Here is a 17245-nt window from a genome sequence, read left to right as displayed (position 1 = left end):
TCTCAGGACGTGGACCTGCTCCTCACTCTTTTCCTGCACATCCTACTGACAGCTGCTGGACCAGGCTCCATCTCAGAGCAAGAGCGGGTGATGCGGCTCCAGCTCCCTCACCTGCCCTTGCCAGCCCGGCCCATTCCACTCCTCCCCTCTTCCTGTCGCCTGACTACTGTCCCCAGGTTCCCATCCACCTGGATCTGCAGCACCTCTGTTCAGACCTGGGCCCTGCTGGGAGCCAGTGGCCCCTGCCTCCCTCGTTCCTGCCTAGTCTTCACCACCCGTGCCCGGTTCGTCTTGACTTGTGCCCTTCCCCCTCATGTGTTAGGAGTGTATCCTACAGCCCCCTTCATGGCACCCGCACCCAGATGTCCTGCCCGGGACACTGTTCTGCCCGTTCCCACCAAGGGAGTGGATACAACTGGGAAGGAAGGACCCGAGGAGTTGAGAGAAGTTAGAAAACATGTAAACAAACATATAAAAACCGATACCATAATCCTTGGGCACAGTGACAAAATACAGGCAGATTTGTCCGCTGGTGTAGTTCTGGGGGTAGTTGGGGGACAAGACAACTCCATCTGAACCCACATACTGTCCTCCGCAGGGGGCTGGAAGAGAAATCAGATGGAGGGCCTCTCTTCAGCTGTCTATTCTCTGCTCTGTCACTCCAGCTTGAGCTCTGGACCCTGGGGGGCTGCCATGAGGTACAGAGGCACCAGATGGAGAAGGGTTCTGAGCATACTGCCCCCCCTGCCCCAGCACGTCCACCTCTGGACTGGCACATGGCCTGGAACCCACCCCGATGCTATCACGGGCCCTCCTGAGCACGTCAATCCTGGCCCTCTAACTATTAGCGCAGGCATTGGTCCCTAGAAGTACAGCCTTGAGGAGCATTTTAGGAGCCTCTTCTGCTTACAAGTAGAACCAGAACTAATCTGCTGCTCCCTGAGTGGTTAGTGTCTGCATGAGTAGACAGCTATGGCTGCCCCAGACTAGTCCCACTACGAGAGGCCAGCCCATATGACCCAGGCACCTTCTGCTCCCATCCCTGGCACCCTATGGCACAGGGGGTGGACCTCAGAGCCATGCTCTTCACCTGGGCAGAGGGGTCTCCTTGCCGTTCAGCACAGGTGGCCACCCTGTCTGCTAGGACCCATGGCTAACCCAGATCCCTGAGTCAGCTCCCCCCTCCCCCCCTCGCACCTCTCAGAGACGTTTCCTAAAAGCCGGTCACCTTTAAACTCCCTCCTCTCTGCTAGGAGCTACTGCAAGTCTGGGGGCCAATGGTGAAGACATCTATCTGAGTGTGGGTGGGGACACTGTGACCTCAGAGAGATGACATACTGACCGGGACTAGTACACCTGGTGAATGATCAGCCATTTTCATTCACAGTGAACCCAAGGAGCCCCCCCTCTGAGGACCTGTCCTCCTCCCCCGCGCCCTTGCCCTCCCTCCCTCCTTCCCCGCCCCACGCTGGCTCGGCCACCTGTGCACACTGGCCGGGGGTTGCTCCACACAGGCTTGCCGTCGGGCCCCAGGACGCAGCTCAGGGTGGAGGGGCCCTCCACCTCGTAGCCCCCATGGCAGTAGTAGGTGATGGAGGAGCCCAGCTTTAGGTCAGACCCCACTCGTGTGCCGTTCTTGACTGAACCAGGATCGAAACATGACTCTCGTGGGTTTTCTGGAAAAAAGGAAAACAAACATACACACACACACACTCAGGACCCCTTAGTGGCCTCCTTCCAAGAAGATGGGAACTCCAGCCACAGAGCCCACGGGGACGGGGGGCTGCTGGCCCTCTTCCCACCAGGTCCGGAAACTTCTCTGAATTTGGTTAGAAATCCAGGGCTGGGCATCATCTTGGAGAGTGAAATTTCACCTCCTCGCCCCACATTCTTGCCTTGACCCACAAAGGAGGGCAATGCAGGTAAACCTTTGGGGTGCCCCCTCATCCCTTAGCCCACTCTCCCAGGGGAGGTGCTCGATGCTCTGAGTGGCAAGAGCCGAGGGTCCCAGGTCATGTCCCAGGTGGGGACAGGTCGCTGCGGTAATGGTCAGTGCACAGGCACAGTCCACCCCTTGGCGCATCTTTGCCGGCCCACACTCAGCACGGCAGGCCTCCTCCACCTCCTGTCCCCGCGGGGGAGCAGGGCCCGCCTTCGGAGGCTGCTTGCTTTTCTTCTTTCTTCTGCCTGCAGCTGTGCTGTCGGCCAGGAGGTGGAGCTGGTCTTGGCTGTGCAGGTGTCACAGCCACACCTTACAGGCACTGCTGAGCACCCGGGGGTGAATACTTAGATTTAGGAAGAAAGGAGAAAACCCCACTTTAGCCTCTGGGATAAGTCCCGGTCCCCAACACAGTTTTCCAGGGCTTTGCAATGGGGCACTGGGTGCTGGCCAGTTCATCAGAACAGCAGTGTTTTTCCGTTTGGCTACTATGCTTATATGTCTTCCCACAGATGGGCCTCACAGGCACCCATTTTGTCCCTCTGCACTGGACCAGAGTGAACTTGATGCTGCTGGGCAATAAACAGGACTAGACAGGGCCCTGAACCGCCCTCCACAGCGCCCCGACCAGCAGCTGGACTCCTGGGCCACGGGCCCGGCCATGCACCGCCGCCTTTCCTTGTCGTCCTTGTTCCAGGACCACTGGTGGTCCAGAGCCCTGTCCTCAGGGCTGGGCGGCGTCAGGACACCAGCAAGGCTGGTCAGAATTAGGAACCTGCACCTGATCTCAGGGTTCCCTCGCCGCCCTGGAGGCTATGCTACCAGAGGTGTGGAGACCGAAGCTCACAAAGAGGCCAGCAGCCCTTGGGGAGGACTTAGCCATTCAAAGAGCGGATTTAAGGAGGACAGAGCCAGAATCAAAGGGGTCAGAGTTCAGAGATGAATGGCTCAGGAGGAAATTTGCTGATGGCTGTCATTGTCACCTGAGTGCTTTTAAGCTACATATACCAGAGGCAACTGTGGCTGGAGAGTGCGTCATTCAGCTGCCACTCAGCCTGTCGACTGGCGGAATGGGGCTCGGAGGGTGTGTGATTCTGCTGAGTCCAGCCAGTCTTGCCCTGGGGCCCGTAGAGGGCCCGGCTCTTTGTCTTTGCCCAAGAGGTGGAGCCATCCCAGATATGCCAGTAACTTCAAACTCAAGTGGCACCTAGGAAATGGTCTTCACCTACAGGATGACCCCTTGGTGTTTTCCGTGGGTGCCCTGTGGTGGGTCTCCTTGACTCCAAGATCAAATCTGTTTTCCCCTTAAACTGGGTGGCTCTGGCAAGAATACAGCTGGCCATTGGGTGACTCACATGTCAATTACAGAGATACAGAATGGTCGCCAGGCCTTATGTTTCATCTGTCCTTTTTATAAATTCAAAGTGGGTCAAATCTTATTTGAAGTTCAGAGAAATTAAGTAACTTGGGACCAAATTCACACAGCTCATTAGTGGCAAAACCAGCTGTGGCATCCAATATCCATTCCCCACCTTCATCCTGAAATAAAGGAACCCAGATTTTATGCAGGGTATCAAGGCACCAGCTAAAATCTACACTTCCCAGACTCCTGGACAGCTAGATCTGGCCAAAGAGATCTAAACACAGTCTGGTCAAATAATAGCCTACTGTCCCATTAAGAGTAAAAGCCAAAATCCCTGTAAGCCTACACTGTCCTGCGTATTCTCCTCCGATCCTCCCCTCTGTGAGCTCAACTCTCAGTGTTCCTTTGCCAACTCTGCTCCACCATATTGGCCTCTGCGTACAGAATGTTCTCCCATCTGCATGGCTCTTTGTCTCACTTCTTTGAGGGTTAAACTCGATGTCCGAATTTGGTTAGAAATCCAGGGCTGGAAATCATCTTGGAGAGTGACACCTTCCTGACCAGCTATTTAACATGTCAATATTCCTTTCCCCAGACTCCCCACCATCCTTCTCTGCTTTCCCCCTCTGCACTGAGGTCGACACTGCCTCATGTATTACATGTTTACCTTACTTCGCTGTCTCCCTCCACTACAACGCAGGTTTCACGAGGACAGTTTTCTAGTGTTCTCACTGCGGTAGTCCAGGGCCTGGCACATGGCAGGCGCCCGATGTGTTTTTCTTTTTTTTTTTTTTTTCTTTTTTTTTAATCCTCAACCGAGGACATTTTTCCATTTTTTGTACAGATAGAGTGGGAGGGAGAGAGAGGAAGGGAGAGAGAGCGAGAAACATCGACGTGAAGGGACACATCGAGTGGCTCCACCCGCACGACCAACCAGGGCTGGGGACAAACTGCAACCGAGGTACATGCCCTTAGCGGGAACCGAACCCGGGTCTCTCCGGACCGCAGGCTGACGCTCTAACCGCTGAGCCAAACTGGCCAGGGCCGATATGTTTTTCTTAAATGGCTAAGTGTGGGATTTCTAGAAGGGCTGCTTACGGGAAGGGGACAGCTGAGAGCATGCTCTTTGGCCCTTCCTTCTTCCTTCCCTCCCTCCTCCCCGAGGACTGGGACTCGGACATCGTGGTTGGAGCTCCCTCTTGGATCCCGCGATGACCTTGGAGATGGGAGCCATGCACTAGCAGGTGGAGAGGAAGACCAAAGGAACCTGGCCCTGCATGACTTCTTTTACAGGAAGGAGGATAGACTTCGACCTCCTAAGAGTAACTGTGCTTTTCGGTAGCTGCTGCCCTGGCTTTGGGCCCCAGAACGATGCACCGTGTCCGGAAGCCCTGTCCTCCGTCGTCTGTGCGGCAAACACCTACGCTTTTCAACGCCACCCTCTCTCGAGCGAGGTTCTGGCCTTGGTCTTCTCTCTGGCAGATTCCGTTTTTCTTTTCTTGCCTACAGCACGCATGGCATTATCTTGTAATTTGAGAAGGTATGTTTCTTTGCAGTGGGTTCTGGACTCACAGAGGACAGAGACCATCACCTATTCTCTTATTTCCAGCAGCTGGCACAGAACTGGGCACTAGGCCGCATTTGACACATAATAGAGGCTTAATAAACGGATGCGGAATTGATTGGCTGAACACCTCGGGGCTTGGAAAGTCAACAACCACATCAACGATCCCACTACAGACTCTGCTCCATAGTCACTGCGTGTCAGAGCGCGAGGAGCTCATCCTCCCAATGGTATCCCGTCAACAGTAACGATTAGGATAAGGACAATGGTGATAGCCTCTGATACCGCTCTACAATGTTCCAAGCACTCTCCACTCTGTTATCTCGTTTGTACATCACAGTGGTCTCTGCAGCAGGCAGGGCCTGGCACCCCCCTGTCCGGGTTATAGATGGGGAACGTGGTGATCAGACAGGCGAAATACGTTTCCAACCCATTCAGCTACTAAGAGGCAGAATTAAGACCAGAATTCAGTCTTAGGCCTGCCAAACCAGGGCTCAGCTGCGAATGATAAAACTAAATGACTAAAACATCATCATGATAATAAATAAAACCCAGGCCCTCCAAAAAGGGAAAATTAAATGAACCAGTTTCTTCTTCTTCTTTTTTTTTCTTTGTTAATCCTTACCCAAGGATATTTTTCCATTTTTTTTTTTTTTTTTAGAGACAGTGGAAGGGAGGGAGGAACGGGGAGAGAGAGAGAGAAACATCGATGTGAGAGAGACACATCAGCTGACTCCTACACGACCTCAACTGAGGCCAGGGATTGAACCCAAAACCCAGGTATGTACCCTTGACTGGAAATCGAACCCGAGACCTTTTGGGCCTCAGTCCGATGCTCCAACCACTGAGCCACACCAGCCAGGGTAGAACCTGCTTCTTTTTGTCCTAGTAGGGAAGGGCCATTTCCAAACACTCTAATAGTAAGGCAAACAAACAAACGAAAGACACACATACACACACAAAGACAACAACAACGGAAATACTCAACATAGTAAAGAACTAGTATTTAAAAAGGTGGAATTAAAGCCATCCACGGAAATATAAGCAGCCTTTAAAAAGAATACTGGAAGTCTTTGAATACTGATATGGAAAGATGTCCAAGATCGATATCGCTGGGGGTTGAGGAGGGCACACACAAAAAAACAGAAACAAAGCAAAGCAAAAACAAAACCCCTCCACATTACAGATTAGTACGCACGGTGTGATCCCATGCACATAGAACTGGGACCAGCAAGCCACAATTCACAGGCTCCCTACCTGTTTCTGTAAATAAAGTTTTATTGGTACACAGCTACGCCCATTTGTTTACACAGTGTCTACAGCTGTTTTGACACTGTAACAGCAGAATTGAGCAGATGCAACAGGGACCATCTGGCCTGCTAAGCCTAAAATATTTACTCTCTTGCCTTTTACAGAGAAAGTTTGCCAACCCCTGGTCTAGAGTTTACATTACTTTATAGACAATATCTGGAATGAGATAATAAACCATGAATAATGTTACGCAGGGGATGGTAGTAGCAGAGGATGTTAAGTTTTGGAGTACATCTTACATGCTTCTGTATTGTTTGAATTTTTCCTGCAAGCAGATGTTACTTTAAAAATAGGCAGAACTGAAGAGCTCTCCACTCGGAATTCAGAAAGGCGGCCCATGGCAGCGGTGGGTGGTGGTGCTGCTGCTGGTGGGAGCAGGTGTGGAAAGCTACAACGACTCCTTGGCTCACTGTGTGACTCCCAAGGGCTTGAAAGAGAACACAGGTCATTTTCAGTACCTTCTGGTAAAGGCTGATTCGGCTGGGCCTTTCCTGACTCTTTCAGATTCTCTAACACCCACTTGGACTCCTCGTCTCTGTGTCTGGAACACCAGCCCAGCCTGCTCTTCTCGAACTTGTTTAGTTCTCTGTTTCTTTCTGTCTTTTTTACATATGGATCCCAGAATTAATTAATTTCTTTATTAATTTTAGAGAGAGAGGATGGGAGAGGGAGAGGGAGATAGAAACATCAATGAGAGTGAATATTGATTGGCCGCCTCCTGCGTCCCCCCACTGGGAATCGGGCCCACAAGCTGGGCATGCGCCCTGACCAGCAATCGAATTGGCGACCTCTTGGTGCATGGGTCGGTGCTCAACCACTGAGCCACACCTGCCGGGCTTTAGTTATCTGCTTCAAGGTCACCTGCTTGGTGAGGCCTTCGCCTTGACCGTCTACCATTCTGAAGTGGGCTCCTCATTTCTTTCTCAGAGTAGCCTGTTCTTCTCTAACTTCCAGATTGTCTACTTCTTTATTGTCTGTCTCCCTCGCCCACCACTACCTCCCTCAGAGGGGGAACCATGACCATTTTGCTCACTAGTGTACCTCCCATACCCAGCACAGGGCATGGCATGAAGTAGAGGCTCAATAAACAATTGTCAAGTGAATGAATGGTCTGTACTCTTGTATGAATGTCCACTTCCTGCCCAGGAAGAGGCCACCACACCTGTTAGAAGATGAGAATAAAGCCTGCCCCCCCCCCCCCATTCTTCCGATTTCACTGGCCTGGAGAAAGACAATAACCTCCCTGGGACTAATTTTTAAAAACTGTATCCAACAGAGAGGACCCTCCTCATCTCCTTTGTTTCCTTAGAGGAGGGTAAAAGCTCCCCAGGAGGCTGAATGAGGATAAGAAGTGCCTCAGAGCAGTCTCAGAAATCCACAACTGACATGGTTGTATTCAGAATCATCCCCCAGGGGGCCCGTCCAGAGCTGGCTGAGACACCACGGCCACCCTCTATTAGCAACTGAACAGACACAGAGGAACGACCCATTTCTGCCCCATGACTGGGGGACTGCCAATGCCAGCTTCTCACCTGGCACAGAAACATCTGTCAGTCCAGGACGTGAACTCCACGGAGGCAGGGGCTTTGCTCTGTCCTAGCAGTGTCCGGAGCAGAGTAGGTTCTCACTAACTATTTACTGAGTGAACAAATGAATGAAAATGTCTGATCTATCGTAGCTCCCTGAAAAAAGCCTAATCCGCCCAGCTGAGGTGGCTCAGTGGTTGAGCACTGACCCAGGCACCAAGAGGTCGCCGGTTTGATTCCCAGTCAGGGCACATGCCCAGGTTGTGGGCCGGATCCCCCGTGGGGGGCATGCAGGCAGTGGCCAATCATTGTGCTCTCTCATCAGTGTTTCTCCCTCTCTCTCCTTCTCCCTTCCTCTATCTAAAATCAATAAAGAAAAAACAAAGCCTAACCCTACGACACTGCTCAGTGGACACCCGACTTAGGCCTGGTCAGTCTGATGGTCCTCTGGGATTCGGAACTGGGATGCGGACTCGGGGGTGATTCAAAGGGTGAGGCAGCCACACCTGTCTTAGGAAAATGGAGAAGCAATGAACCCTGACCTGCAGAGAGGTGAGCACGTGGCGAGTACTCAGAAAGGAGCGGGGAGGAGCCGAGGGGCCCCGAGACGGGAGGGTGGTCTCCCCTCCGACTCTGCCAGGCTGATGGCCATCCCTTCCACCTCCTGCCCCAAGGCTCCTGTATTCCAAAGATATATTCCCCTCCGGTGTTCAGTTCTCGTCAGTTCTCGTTCTCCGCATTGTTAAAACACAGAACCCTTTTTAGCTTAAATTAGTTTGGCCATTAGTTATTTTCCTTATAATAGTATATTTTTTTGTCTCAAGTTGGTTGAGTTCTGTTTTTTTGCAGTTTATAAAAAATAAATTACCCTCTTTTTTTTTGCTTGCTTAAGTTGGTCTGAATGGGTTTCTCGATTTGAAACTAAATGATCCCTGACTAAGATGCAACCTGACTGTTCCTGCTTCCCACTTGGGAAGGTGGTGGGATGTGGGAAGACTCCTGGTCTACCTGCCCTGGGGTGGGGTTTGACCTCAGAGAGTGGTTTTCATTGGACTGAGGCCAAATGAGTCCACAATCTCTCTCCATGTGGCTCTTCTCACCTCCCAGAGCAAAACCCTTGCAGCCACATCCCTCAGGAAACCCAGGTCCTCAGCATCCGCAGAGCCCTGGACCTGTCGGCAAGACGGGAGTCTGCCTTGGGGTAGAACGATGGCTCCCAGGTGGAGGAAGCCACTGCTCCTCTTCCCAGGATCCAGACCTGACTCAGCAGGTCCTCACTGGATTATCCTCCTACCTGGAGTGCCCTACGGACTCGCGGAGTGTAGCGTGTCTCAGTTCTTTGCTAAGGACTGGAGCCGCATCCAGGACACACACACGTTATCACAGATATTCACGTTATACATACAGGCGTACCTCATGTCACTGCGCTTCACTGGACTGGGCTTTGCGGATACTGTGCTTTTCATGAACTGAAGCTTTGCGACAACCCTCCGTCAAGCAAGGCTATCAGCACCATTTCCAACAGCATTTGCTCACTTCGTGTGTCTGCTCATTTTGGTAATCCTCACCATGTTCCCAGGAGTTGCCAAAAATATTTTGTTAAAAAGCACTTGGACAGGTTGCTGAGGTCCTCCATTACATGGGTGGGAGACATGAGCCAGAAACTTCTCATTTGTAACTGGTAATGTCCTCCTCCATTTGCACACCCAGGCTGGCCAGGCCTGGGTGCACGCGGGTTACAGTAACAATCACACAATCGATCATCTCTAGAGTATCTGTAGGGTCTTCAGTGCATACTGCATGTTTTACTCAGACACATGTAAGTATACAGTATCTTTTCATTTGATCCTACTGAAACATAATTAGATAGGCGGAGATACAAGAAATGGGTTCCGAGAGATAATAACATGCCATGCTCACAAACTAAGCAAGAAATGGAGCTAGGATTTGGATAATGGTGTCTGGGATGATTAGAGAAGAAGAAGAGGTCAACAAGAGAGTAGGAGAAAGGGGGTCCTTGAGAGCCTGTCACTGTCCCTGTGACCGTGACTACACCCATCTGAACAATGCGGCTGGATCTGGGCCAGGCGCCGTGCCAAGAGCTCTGATGAATGAACTCATTGATCTTTACATTTCTGTGAGAGAGGAATTATTCTGCCATCATTTCATAGTTGAGGAAATGGAGTTTTCAAGAGGTTAAATGAACTTACCCAAGTCTACACAACGGCTTAATGGTAACTATGAGCCTTGTACCTGGTCAGGCTGATAGTCTTGACCAGGCTGGGCTGTGGCCTGGTCTTATAAGTGGACTTCTACTGGAACACAGCCACGCCCATTCCTGTGTGCTGTCGTCGGCGGCTTTACTGCTACAACGGCAGAGCTGAGTGGTTGTGATGGAGATGATGTGACTCGGAGCCCAAAATGTTTACTGTTTGGTTCTTTAAGGAAAAATCTGCTGACCCCTCTCCTGACTCTTACGCTATTGAACTTGTCTTAATTCACCCAAAAGTGCAATGAGAATAAGCGAATGGGGGAACTGGAGGGATGAGAAGGTGTGATCAGGAAGCATCGGAAAGTGTCCAGTCTACGGCAAGGTGCCAGAGAGTCCCCGGGACAGAGGGCCAGGCACCGTGCCCCCAGGAGTTCGATGAGCTGTCCATATGCACCGAAGCTATGCAGGATGGTGGGAGGCGGTGGGGTGGAGGGGAGATGGAGCCTTCGATCAGAATCCTCAGCAAATGCAGGGAGTGACCGGGCAGTGGATGTGTGGGCTGAGGCTGAGGGACTGGAGAGCCAGGAAGATCCTCAGAGAAAAAGGAGGGAGGAGGAGAGCTGATGTGAAAATAGAAACGAGGGGTAGAAAGAATGCTGGCCTCTCCCCCAGGCCCGGGGCCAGTGGCCGGGGAAGGCTGTCACCTGGAGAGCCTAGAGGAGGCAGGTCCTCCGCGGGTGGAGCGGTGTCCTTGGGGCGGCGCCCTGGGACTCAGCCCACTGCTCTCACCACCTGGGGACTTTCCCTCCGGCAGGTGGACGGGCCCTGCCCTCAGCCACCTCTGCCAGCAGGGCCCTTACCTGTGTAGTCGATGACGAAGCCAGCGTTGCTCACCGACGCGTCGCTGCGGAAGGCAAGGAAGAGGCTGTTGCTGCTGCTCTCGATGCGGCCGGGGAGCTGGGAGCCGTAGAAGCTCCCGATGAGAGGGCTGAGGGAGTCCCGCCCGTCGTAGACGTGGAGGAAGTCGTAGCCGGGCTCCAGGTTAAAGCTGCGGAACAAGAACACCCACCCCGCCCCACCAAGGTCAAACAGAGGCTTGTACTGGGCACAGCCGAAGTTGGTGTAACAGCTACAATTCAACTTCTGTACCGGTATCATAGAATAAAAGACAAAACCACACGATCATCTCACTGTCCCTTGGTATCTGTGGGGGGCTGGTTCCAGGCCTCTCGGCAGCAAGTCCACCCTCCGATGCCCCGCCCGAGGCTTGCTGGTGGGGTGGGGGAGGATGCAGCCCCAGTGACCCCCAGTCACAGTGGACGAGGTGGAAGAAGCAGGTGGGGCAGAGGAGGCTGACTTCAGAGTCAGCATCCAGAAAACCGGAGCTAAAACCGAACATCCTCTTTTTAAATAAATACATGTTTTCTGGTTAATCCTCACCTGAGGATATTTTTCCATTGATTTTTAGATCGAGTAGGAGGGCGGGAGAGAGAGGGAGAGAAACAGCGATGTGAGAGAGACACATCAATGTTTCCTCCCACATGCGCCCTGACAGGCCCGGGATCGAACCGCCATTCTGGTCCCTTGACTGGGAACTGAGCCCAAGACCCTTCGTCTGTGGGCCGACGCTCTAACTGCTGAGCTACACTGGCCAGGACGAGAAAAACGTTTTAATTGAAATGTATTTGACATACACCGTGTGTAAGTTCAAGGCATACAGCAAGCTGACTGGATACATTTACAGATGCAATACGAAGTGATGATAATCAGCACCTCTATTACCTCGCATAATGATCATTTCTTTTTAGTGGTTGGAATAATTCAGATCGAGTCTCTCAACGAGTTTGGTGATTATAGCCCAGGATTGTCTCTATTCACTATGCTGTGCACAGAAGGGAAAATGAGTTACCAAGTCCACACACCCAGGGGTCAGCCAGAGCAGGTCCAGAACCCCGGCCTCCTCCGGCCTCTGTGCCTTGCTGGGCCTTCTTTTCCCAGGGGAGAGAGCCACTGAGTGAGCCGTTTGCGGGCAGGAAGGGGCATTTTCCCATCAGGACCTTGGCTCCTCCCCGGTCCCTGAGCCCCTCTCAGCTCCCCTGAAGGTCTGCCACCCACTCCTGCACCCACAGCTCTGCCTCTTTCTTAGCTTTCCTGGCCGTAGTGTGGGGAAAAAAATCTATTTCAAAATTGCCTTAGTTTAGTAAATTGAATATTAGAGTTTGTTGTTGTTGTTGTTGTTAATCCTCACTGGAGGATGTTTCTTCCACTGATTTTCAGAGAGATAGAAGGGAGGGGGAGAGGGAGGGAGAGAGAGGGAAGGAGAGATTGACACACACACACTGACTGATTGCTTCCTGCACACACACCCTGGAACCTGCAACCCAGGTATGTGCCCTTAACTGGGAATGGTACCTGAGACCTTCAGTATGCGGGTTGAAACTCTAACCACTGAGCAACACCAGCCAGGGCGAATATTAGCTCTTGATTGGGTAGAGTGAAAATGATGGAAAAATCCAAGGACTGGCAAGAATGTGGAGCCACCAGAGCTTGTATACCCCACTGGGTTCAACCACTTTGGAAAACTTTTACAATATCTACTAGATCTGAACATATACCCTGTGATGCTATGCTAACACTCTTGGGTATATATCCAACAAAGGCAATTGCTACTGATCAAGTATGCAAAGGCGAAAACAACAGAATGAAAGAAAATGAGTTTGCAGAAAACAGATTTCTGATGCAAGCTCATTCATAGCCCAGTCACAGGCTGGAATGAGAACAAAATGCAGTCCACCCTTTAGCGAAGACGCGCGGCAGAGAGAGGGGACCATGCACCTCTAGGACAGAGGGTGGGGCCGGCAGAGAGAAGGGAGGAGGGGTAGAGCCCGATGTGCCCCGGCCTCCTTCCCGCATGGCACCCTCTCACACTGGTGTAGCTGCAGGGTCACCCCACCACTGCTGGGCAGTATGGTCTTCTTGCCCCTAATTCAGCCTCCGCCTGTCCGTTCTTCTAAGTCATTCGGGAAGGGATTTGGAGCTGGTCGGTCTTGGTCACAAATTATGGCTCCACCACATTCGAACTGCCTTCCTCTGTCCCTGCTCTCCTTCAGTCATTTGTTTTGGTCAGAGTACCCCCAGTATGCCAGGCACGGTGCAAGGCACCCAGGACCTGGGGTATGTCAGACACCACCTTTCTTCAAGGTGGTGCTGGGGCTGAAGGAAGTGATGAATGTGAGGATGATACAGCAGAAGTTTTTTATTTATTTTATTATGTTTTTAATCTTCACCCAAGGATATTTTTCTATTTACCTTTAGATAGAGTGGGAGGGAGGGGGAGAGAGAAGCATCGACGTGAGAGGGACACGTCGATTGGTTGCCTCCCACAAGACCTTGACCAGGGCTGGGGATGAACTACAACCGAGGTACGTGCCCTTGACCGGAATCGAACCCACAGCTCTCTGGTCCATGGGCCGATGCTCTAACCGCTGAGCCAAACTGGCCAGGGCGAAAATGAAGTTTGGCTAAGCTGTAGCTGAGTCTAGTGAGATGCAAAGACCCTCAGCAGCTGGATAAGGAAGGAGAGGGTGTCCCTGTGAAGGGAGAAGCAGAGGCTTGGAAACTACTTCAGTCTGGCTGGAGCCGGGGATCGGGTGGGTGGGGTTAGAATGCGGGGGCGGGGGCACTGAAGGGCGAGGTAGGCAGGGGCCAGATCCTTAGGTTGAAACTCAAGAGTTTGGACTTAGAGGGAAGAAAAAGCCATGTAGGATTTTAAAATAAAGGATCTATTTGTTGCTTGTTCTAAATGAAATGTAACTGACACACCATGAAATGATCATCTCTCACGTGTACCACTCGACAAGTTTCGACCCATGCATATCAAGACCCAGAATATTCCCACCGTCCCAAGTTCCCAGGGGCCCCCACCCAGTCCATCTTCCTCACCCCCAGACACCACCACTGCACAGATTTTTATCACCACCCATCAGCTTTGCCAGGCCTAGAACTTTACAGAAGTGGAATCACACGCTGTGCACTTCGGTGTGTGTCTGCCTTCTTTTGCTCGGTGTGACAGTGTTGAGGTCCATCCACATTGCACGTATCAGTCCTTCCTGGTTGCTGAGCAGTATCACCACGCGTTACAATGGAACAGGGTGGTTCCCGCAGCATTTCATGCGGCAGGATCACCCGGTCAGCTAGTAAAGGACTGGACGGAAGGCACGGTGGGCAGAGGAACTGCCAGGAGAGGGTGGCGGTAACTGAGAGGGGAAATAACAGGACTTCCACTGAGACCGCAGCTGGGAGGATGGACAAGAGGGAAGACGGGGGCATCAAGGCAGCAGGGGCTCCACGCCTCGGGCACTCTCGGAAGGAGCAGTGACGGTGGGTGATGGGCCAGTCCCCAGGTTCAGAACGGAGCTCGCCGGGAGCCTCAATACGTATGTGTTGCAGAGGAGGCTCCCACAGAGACACCCCCCAGTTACCTACGGGAGTCTGCAACTCAGCAGGAAGTCTGGGGGAGCAGCAGAGGGGAGCTCGCAGTTCCTGGGGGGAAGCCACGGGTGTGGGTGAGCTTGTCCAGGAAGGAGGTGTGGGTGGGAAGAGAAAGGGCCTGTGATGCTGCCTGGCCAAGGAAGAGGGGCTGGAATGGAGGCGGAGCGCTCAGGGAAGCTGGAGAGCTGGAGCCTGAGCTTCCTGAAGCCCAAGGGGAAGAAGCACAGTAGGGATGGAGGGAGCGATCAAGAGGTGCAGGGGATGAAACACAGAAAGTCCTGTTGGGTTTAGCAAGCAGGGCCTGGACGGCGCCTTTTCCAGAGGAGTTGCTGGTGGACCGTGGAGGCAGAGGCCAGCTGTCAGTGGCTTTGGAGTGGACAGGAGGGGAGGAAGGAGAGAAAAGCAGACAAGACTCTTCTGAGGAGGCTGCCTCTCAAAGGAATGAAGGAGACAGTGGGGGAGCCACGTGGGGAGCCCCCGAGAATAGCCTGAGCCTGTTGGGAAGCCGGGGAGCATGCTGAACGGAGCCAGGAGGGAGGAGGGAAACACGGCAGGGCAGAGACAAGAATCCAGCAGGGCGCTACTTTCTGCACCTCAACAGCTTCAGCGGTAAAAAAATAAACAGAGAAATAAAATAATAGTAGCTGCTTCATAAATGATAGAGATTAAACAGGAATATGTGTGAAACCACACAGGCGATGTTCCATAAATGCCAGGGTCTCTTTCACCCTCCCCTGGGACGCAGAAATCGGCTCACAGCGGACGTGTGTACTGACCCAGGTCTGAACCCCTCCGTCTCCCACCCGGGGGGGAAGGTACATACATGTTAAATACCAGGGCGATGACGTAGTCTGGCGAGACGGTCACTTTCCAGTCGCACTCCTTGCCTGGGGGGTAGGGTTCCGGGTAGTTCGGAGACAGGATGACTCCAGATGGTCCCGTCAGGTCTCCCCCGCAGGGAGCTGAGGAGAGAAGACAGGGTAAGACTGTCCCCTTCACCGGGTCCTATGTTAGTGGGTATTCGTGGGCACAGTAGAGGAAGGGTTGAGTCTGATACACCTACGTTGACACCTGGCTCTCACTAGAGGTGGTGTTTGCACAACATTGTGAATGTACTGAAGTCATTCATTTTCCAGTGGCTAATTTTATGTCATGTGAATTTCACCTCATGGAATTATTCAAAACAAAATCCCTGGCGCTGCCAGCTCCTGGCTGTGTGACCTTAGAGAACTGGCCTAACCTCTCTGTGTCTATTAATCTCTCCTTCACGGAGTGGCTGCAGAGATTTCGGCGATGTCTGTTAAAGCACTTGGCATGCCCTGAGCGGTAAACACAGAGCCGTCAGGGGTCTTCCAGACCAGGAAACACTGTCTCCTCCCACTGCCTCGCATCCACCTCCGGGGAGCCCTGTGGGTATTATTTAACAAGAGCCGGTGCAGCTGATGTCAGGGGGAGTGGCAAACATTATCATGTTCGCCTGCCAAGCGTGCCCGCCTCCTGCACTGCCAGTGCTTTCGGCATCTGCCTGGGGCTGCGAATCCCTTCCAATTTGCCAGAAGACCTTGTCCAAGACAGCATGTGTGCCTCAGTTGTATCCCCAAGTAGTCCCCAAATCCCCACGGTGGTCTCCCTGCCCTGGGATGACAAGCCTTCCCAGCGGGCGGGAGAGGAAGGTGGCCAGTGACACAGCGGGCTGCCCACCTGAGACCCCCAGGGCCCTTCCCGGACCCCGGACCAAGTTCTGGGCGAACTGGCCGTTACTACCCTGCGGCAGGAGTGTCTGATCAAGTGGAGGCTGGGAGGGGCATGGGACCATTACCAGGAAAAGGCGGCCAAGCCCATGACCGTGGCTAGGTTGGGAAACCACAGTGCACCTCGGAGGATATTCTGTGAAGCGGGCAAACATCGAGCGCACAGGAGCGTGGAGAGGCGTCAAGCGGAGGCCGGAACACCCACGGCTGGACCTGGGGCAGGAGCCGAGGGTGCGTCCAGGAAGACCGAGCCGAGGAGAGGCCAGCCGCTCGCTGCAGGGACGAGCGGTCTTTACTGCCTCGCAGCGCCGCTTTCACTCAGAGCAGCGCTTAAAGGGCTGGGCCAAGCCCCCAAAAGGTCTCTTTAAAAACGGTAGGTCTCCAAGCCAGGCCATAAAAGTCCTACCACGGTGGAACAGAAAGCCCGAGTGGTCATGAGTAGTGGTTTGTTTCCGTGGAAAATATATCTCAAATACCAACTTGAGTAGCAGAAACACTCAAGTGGGCACCTATTAAATGCCAGACATGAGCCAGAGCATTTTCGGGGCCTTATCTCACTGATGTCTCCTAGCAGCTCAGTGGCACGGACACCCTTCCTGACTTGGGGAGGAGGAGCCAGGCTCAGCGCGGTGAAGTCACTCTGTCTGGCTGCGGAGCCCGCCCTTCCCCGGTCTGCTCTGCCACCTGGAACTGCAGGTGCAGGTGGCAGCGGGAGGAGAGAGGACGCCCCTCCCCTCGGGCCGGCAGGGGACAGCCTGGGTCCGAGACTGTCTGTGAGTGAGGATGCTTCTTTGAGTCAGGCCTGCCTGGCATTTCGCTTCTTCTCCCTGAGCCTGCTCTAGGGAGGGTGGGGAGATGCACGGGATGGACTAGAGGACTGGATGATCGAAGTAGAACGGAACAAAGCAAGACACAACATCTAGTCCGCAGAGAGTGGTCCTACCCAGAGACAGTGACGGAGCCAGTGGGAGGAGCAAACCCTTGTCACGTGAGCTCCCAGCCCTGGGGGATCTTCCCGAGGGGGCACGATGATGCCTCCACTTGGGCCAGGACCACCAGGCCTCGCCTTCCTTCGCAGCTCAGCCATC

General features: G+C 53.0%; 1 protein-coding gene across 1 annotated transcript in view; it reads right to left on the bottom strand.

Moving 5' to 3' along the window:
* CSMD2 (CUB and Sushi multiple domains 2) overlaps nt 1-17245 on the bottom strand; it is a 558434-nt gene that overhangs the window by 100171 nt on the left and 441018 nt on the right. Inside the window, exons 28-31 of the mRNA XM_036256013.1 lie at nt 15230-15368; nt 10776-10963; nt 1482-1676; nt 486-602 (exon numbers count right to left, since the gene is read on the bottom strand). Of these exons, the coding sequence (XP_036111906.1) occupies nt 486-602; nt 1482-1676; nt 10776-10963; nt 15230-15368 (639 nt within the window). The remainder of the gene's footprint in view (nt 1-485; nt 603-1481; nt 1677-10775; nt 10964-15229; nt 15369-17245) is intronic.

The sequence above is a fragment of the Molossus molossus genome, unplaced genomic scaffold (assembly GCF_014108415.1).
Source record: "Molossus molossus isolate mMolMol1 unplaced genomic scaffold, mMolMol1.p scaffold_m16_p_12, whole genome shotgun sequence".
In the NCBI taxonomy this organism is placed as follows: domain Eukaryota; kingdom Metazoa; phylum Chordata; class Mammalia; order Chiroptera; family Molossidae; genus Molossus; species Molossus molossus.
The sequence above is the reverse complement of the archived record's forward strand: the minus strand, read 5'-3'. Positions and strand labels throughout refer to the sequence as shown.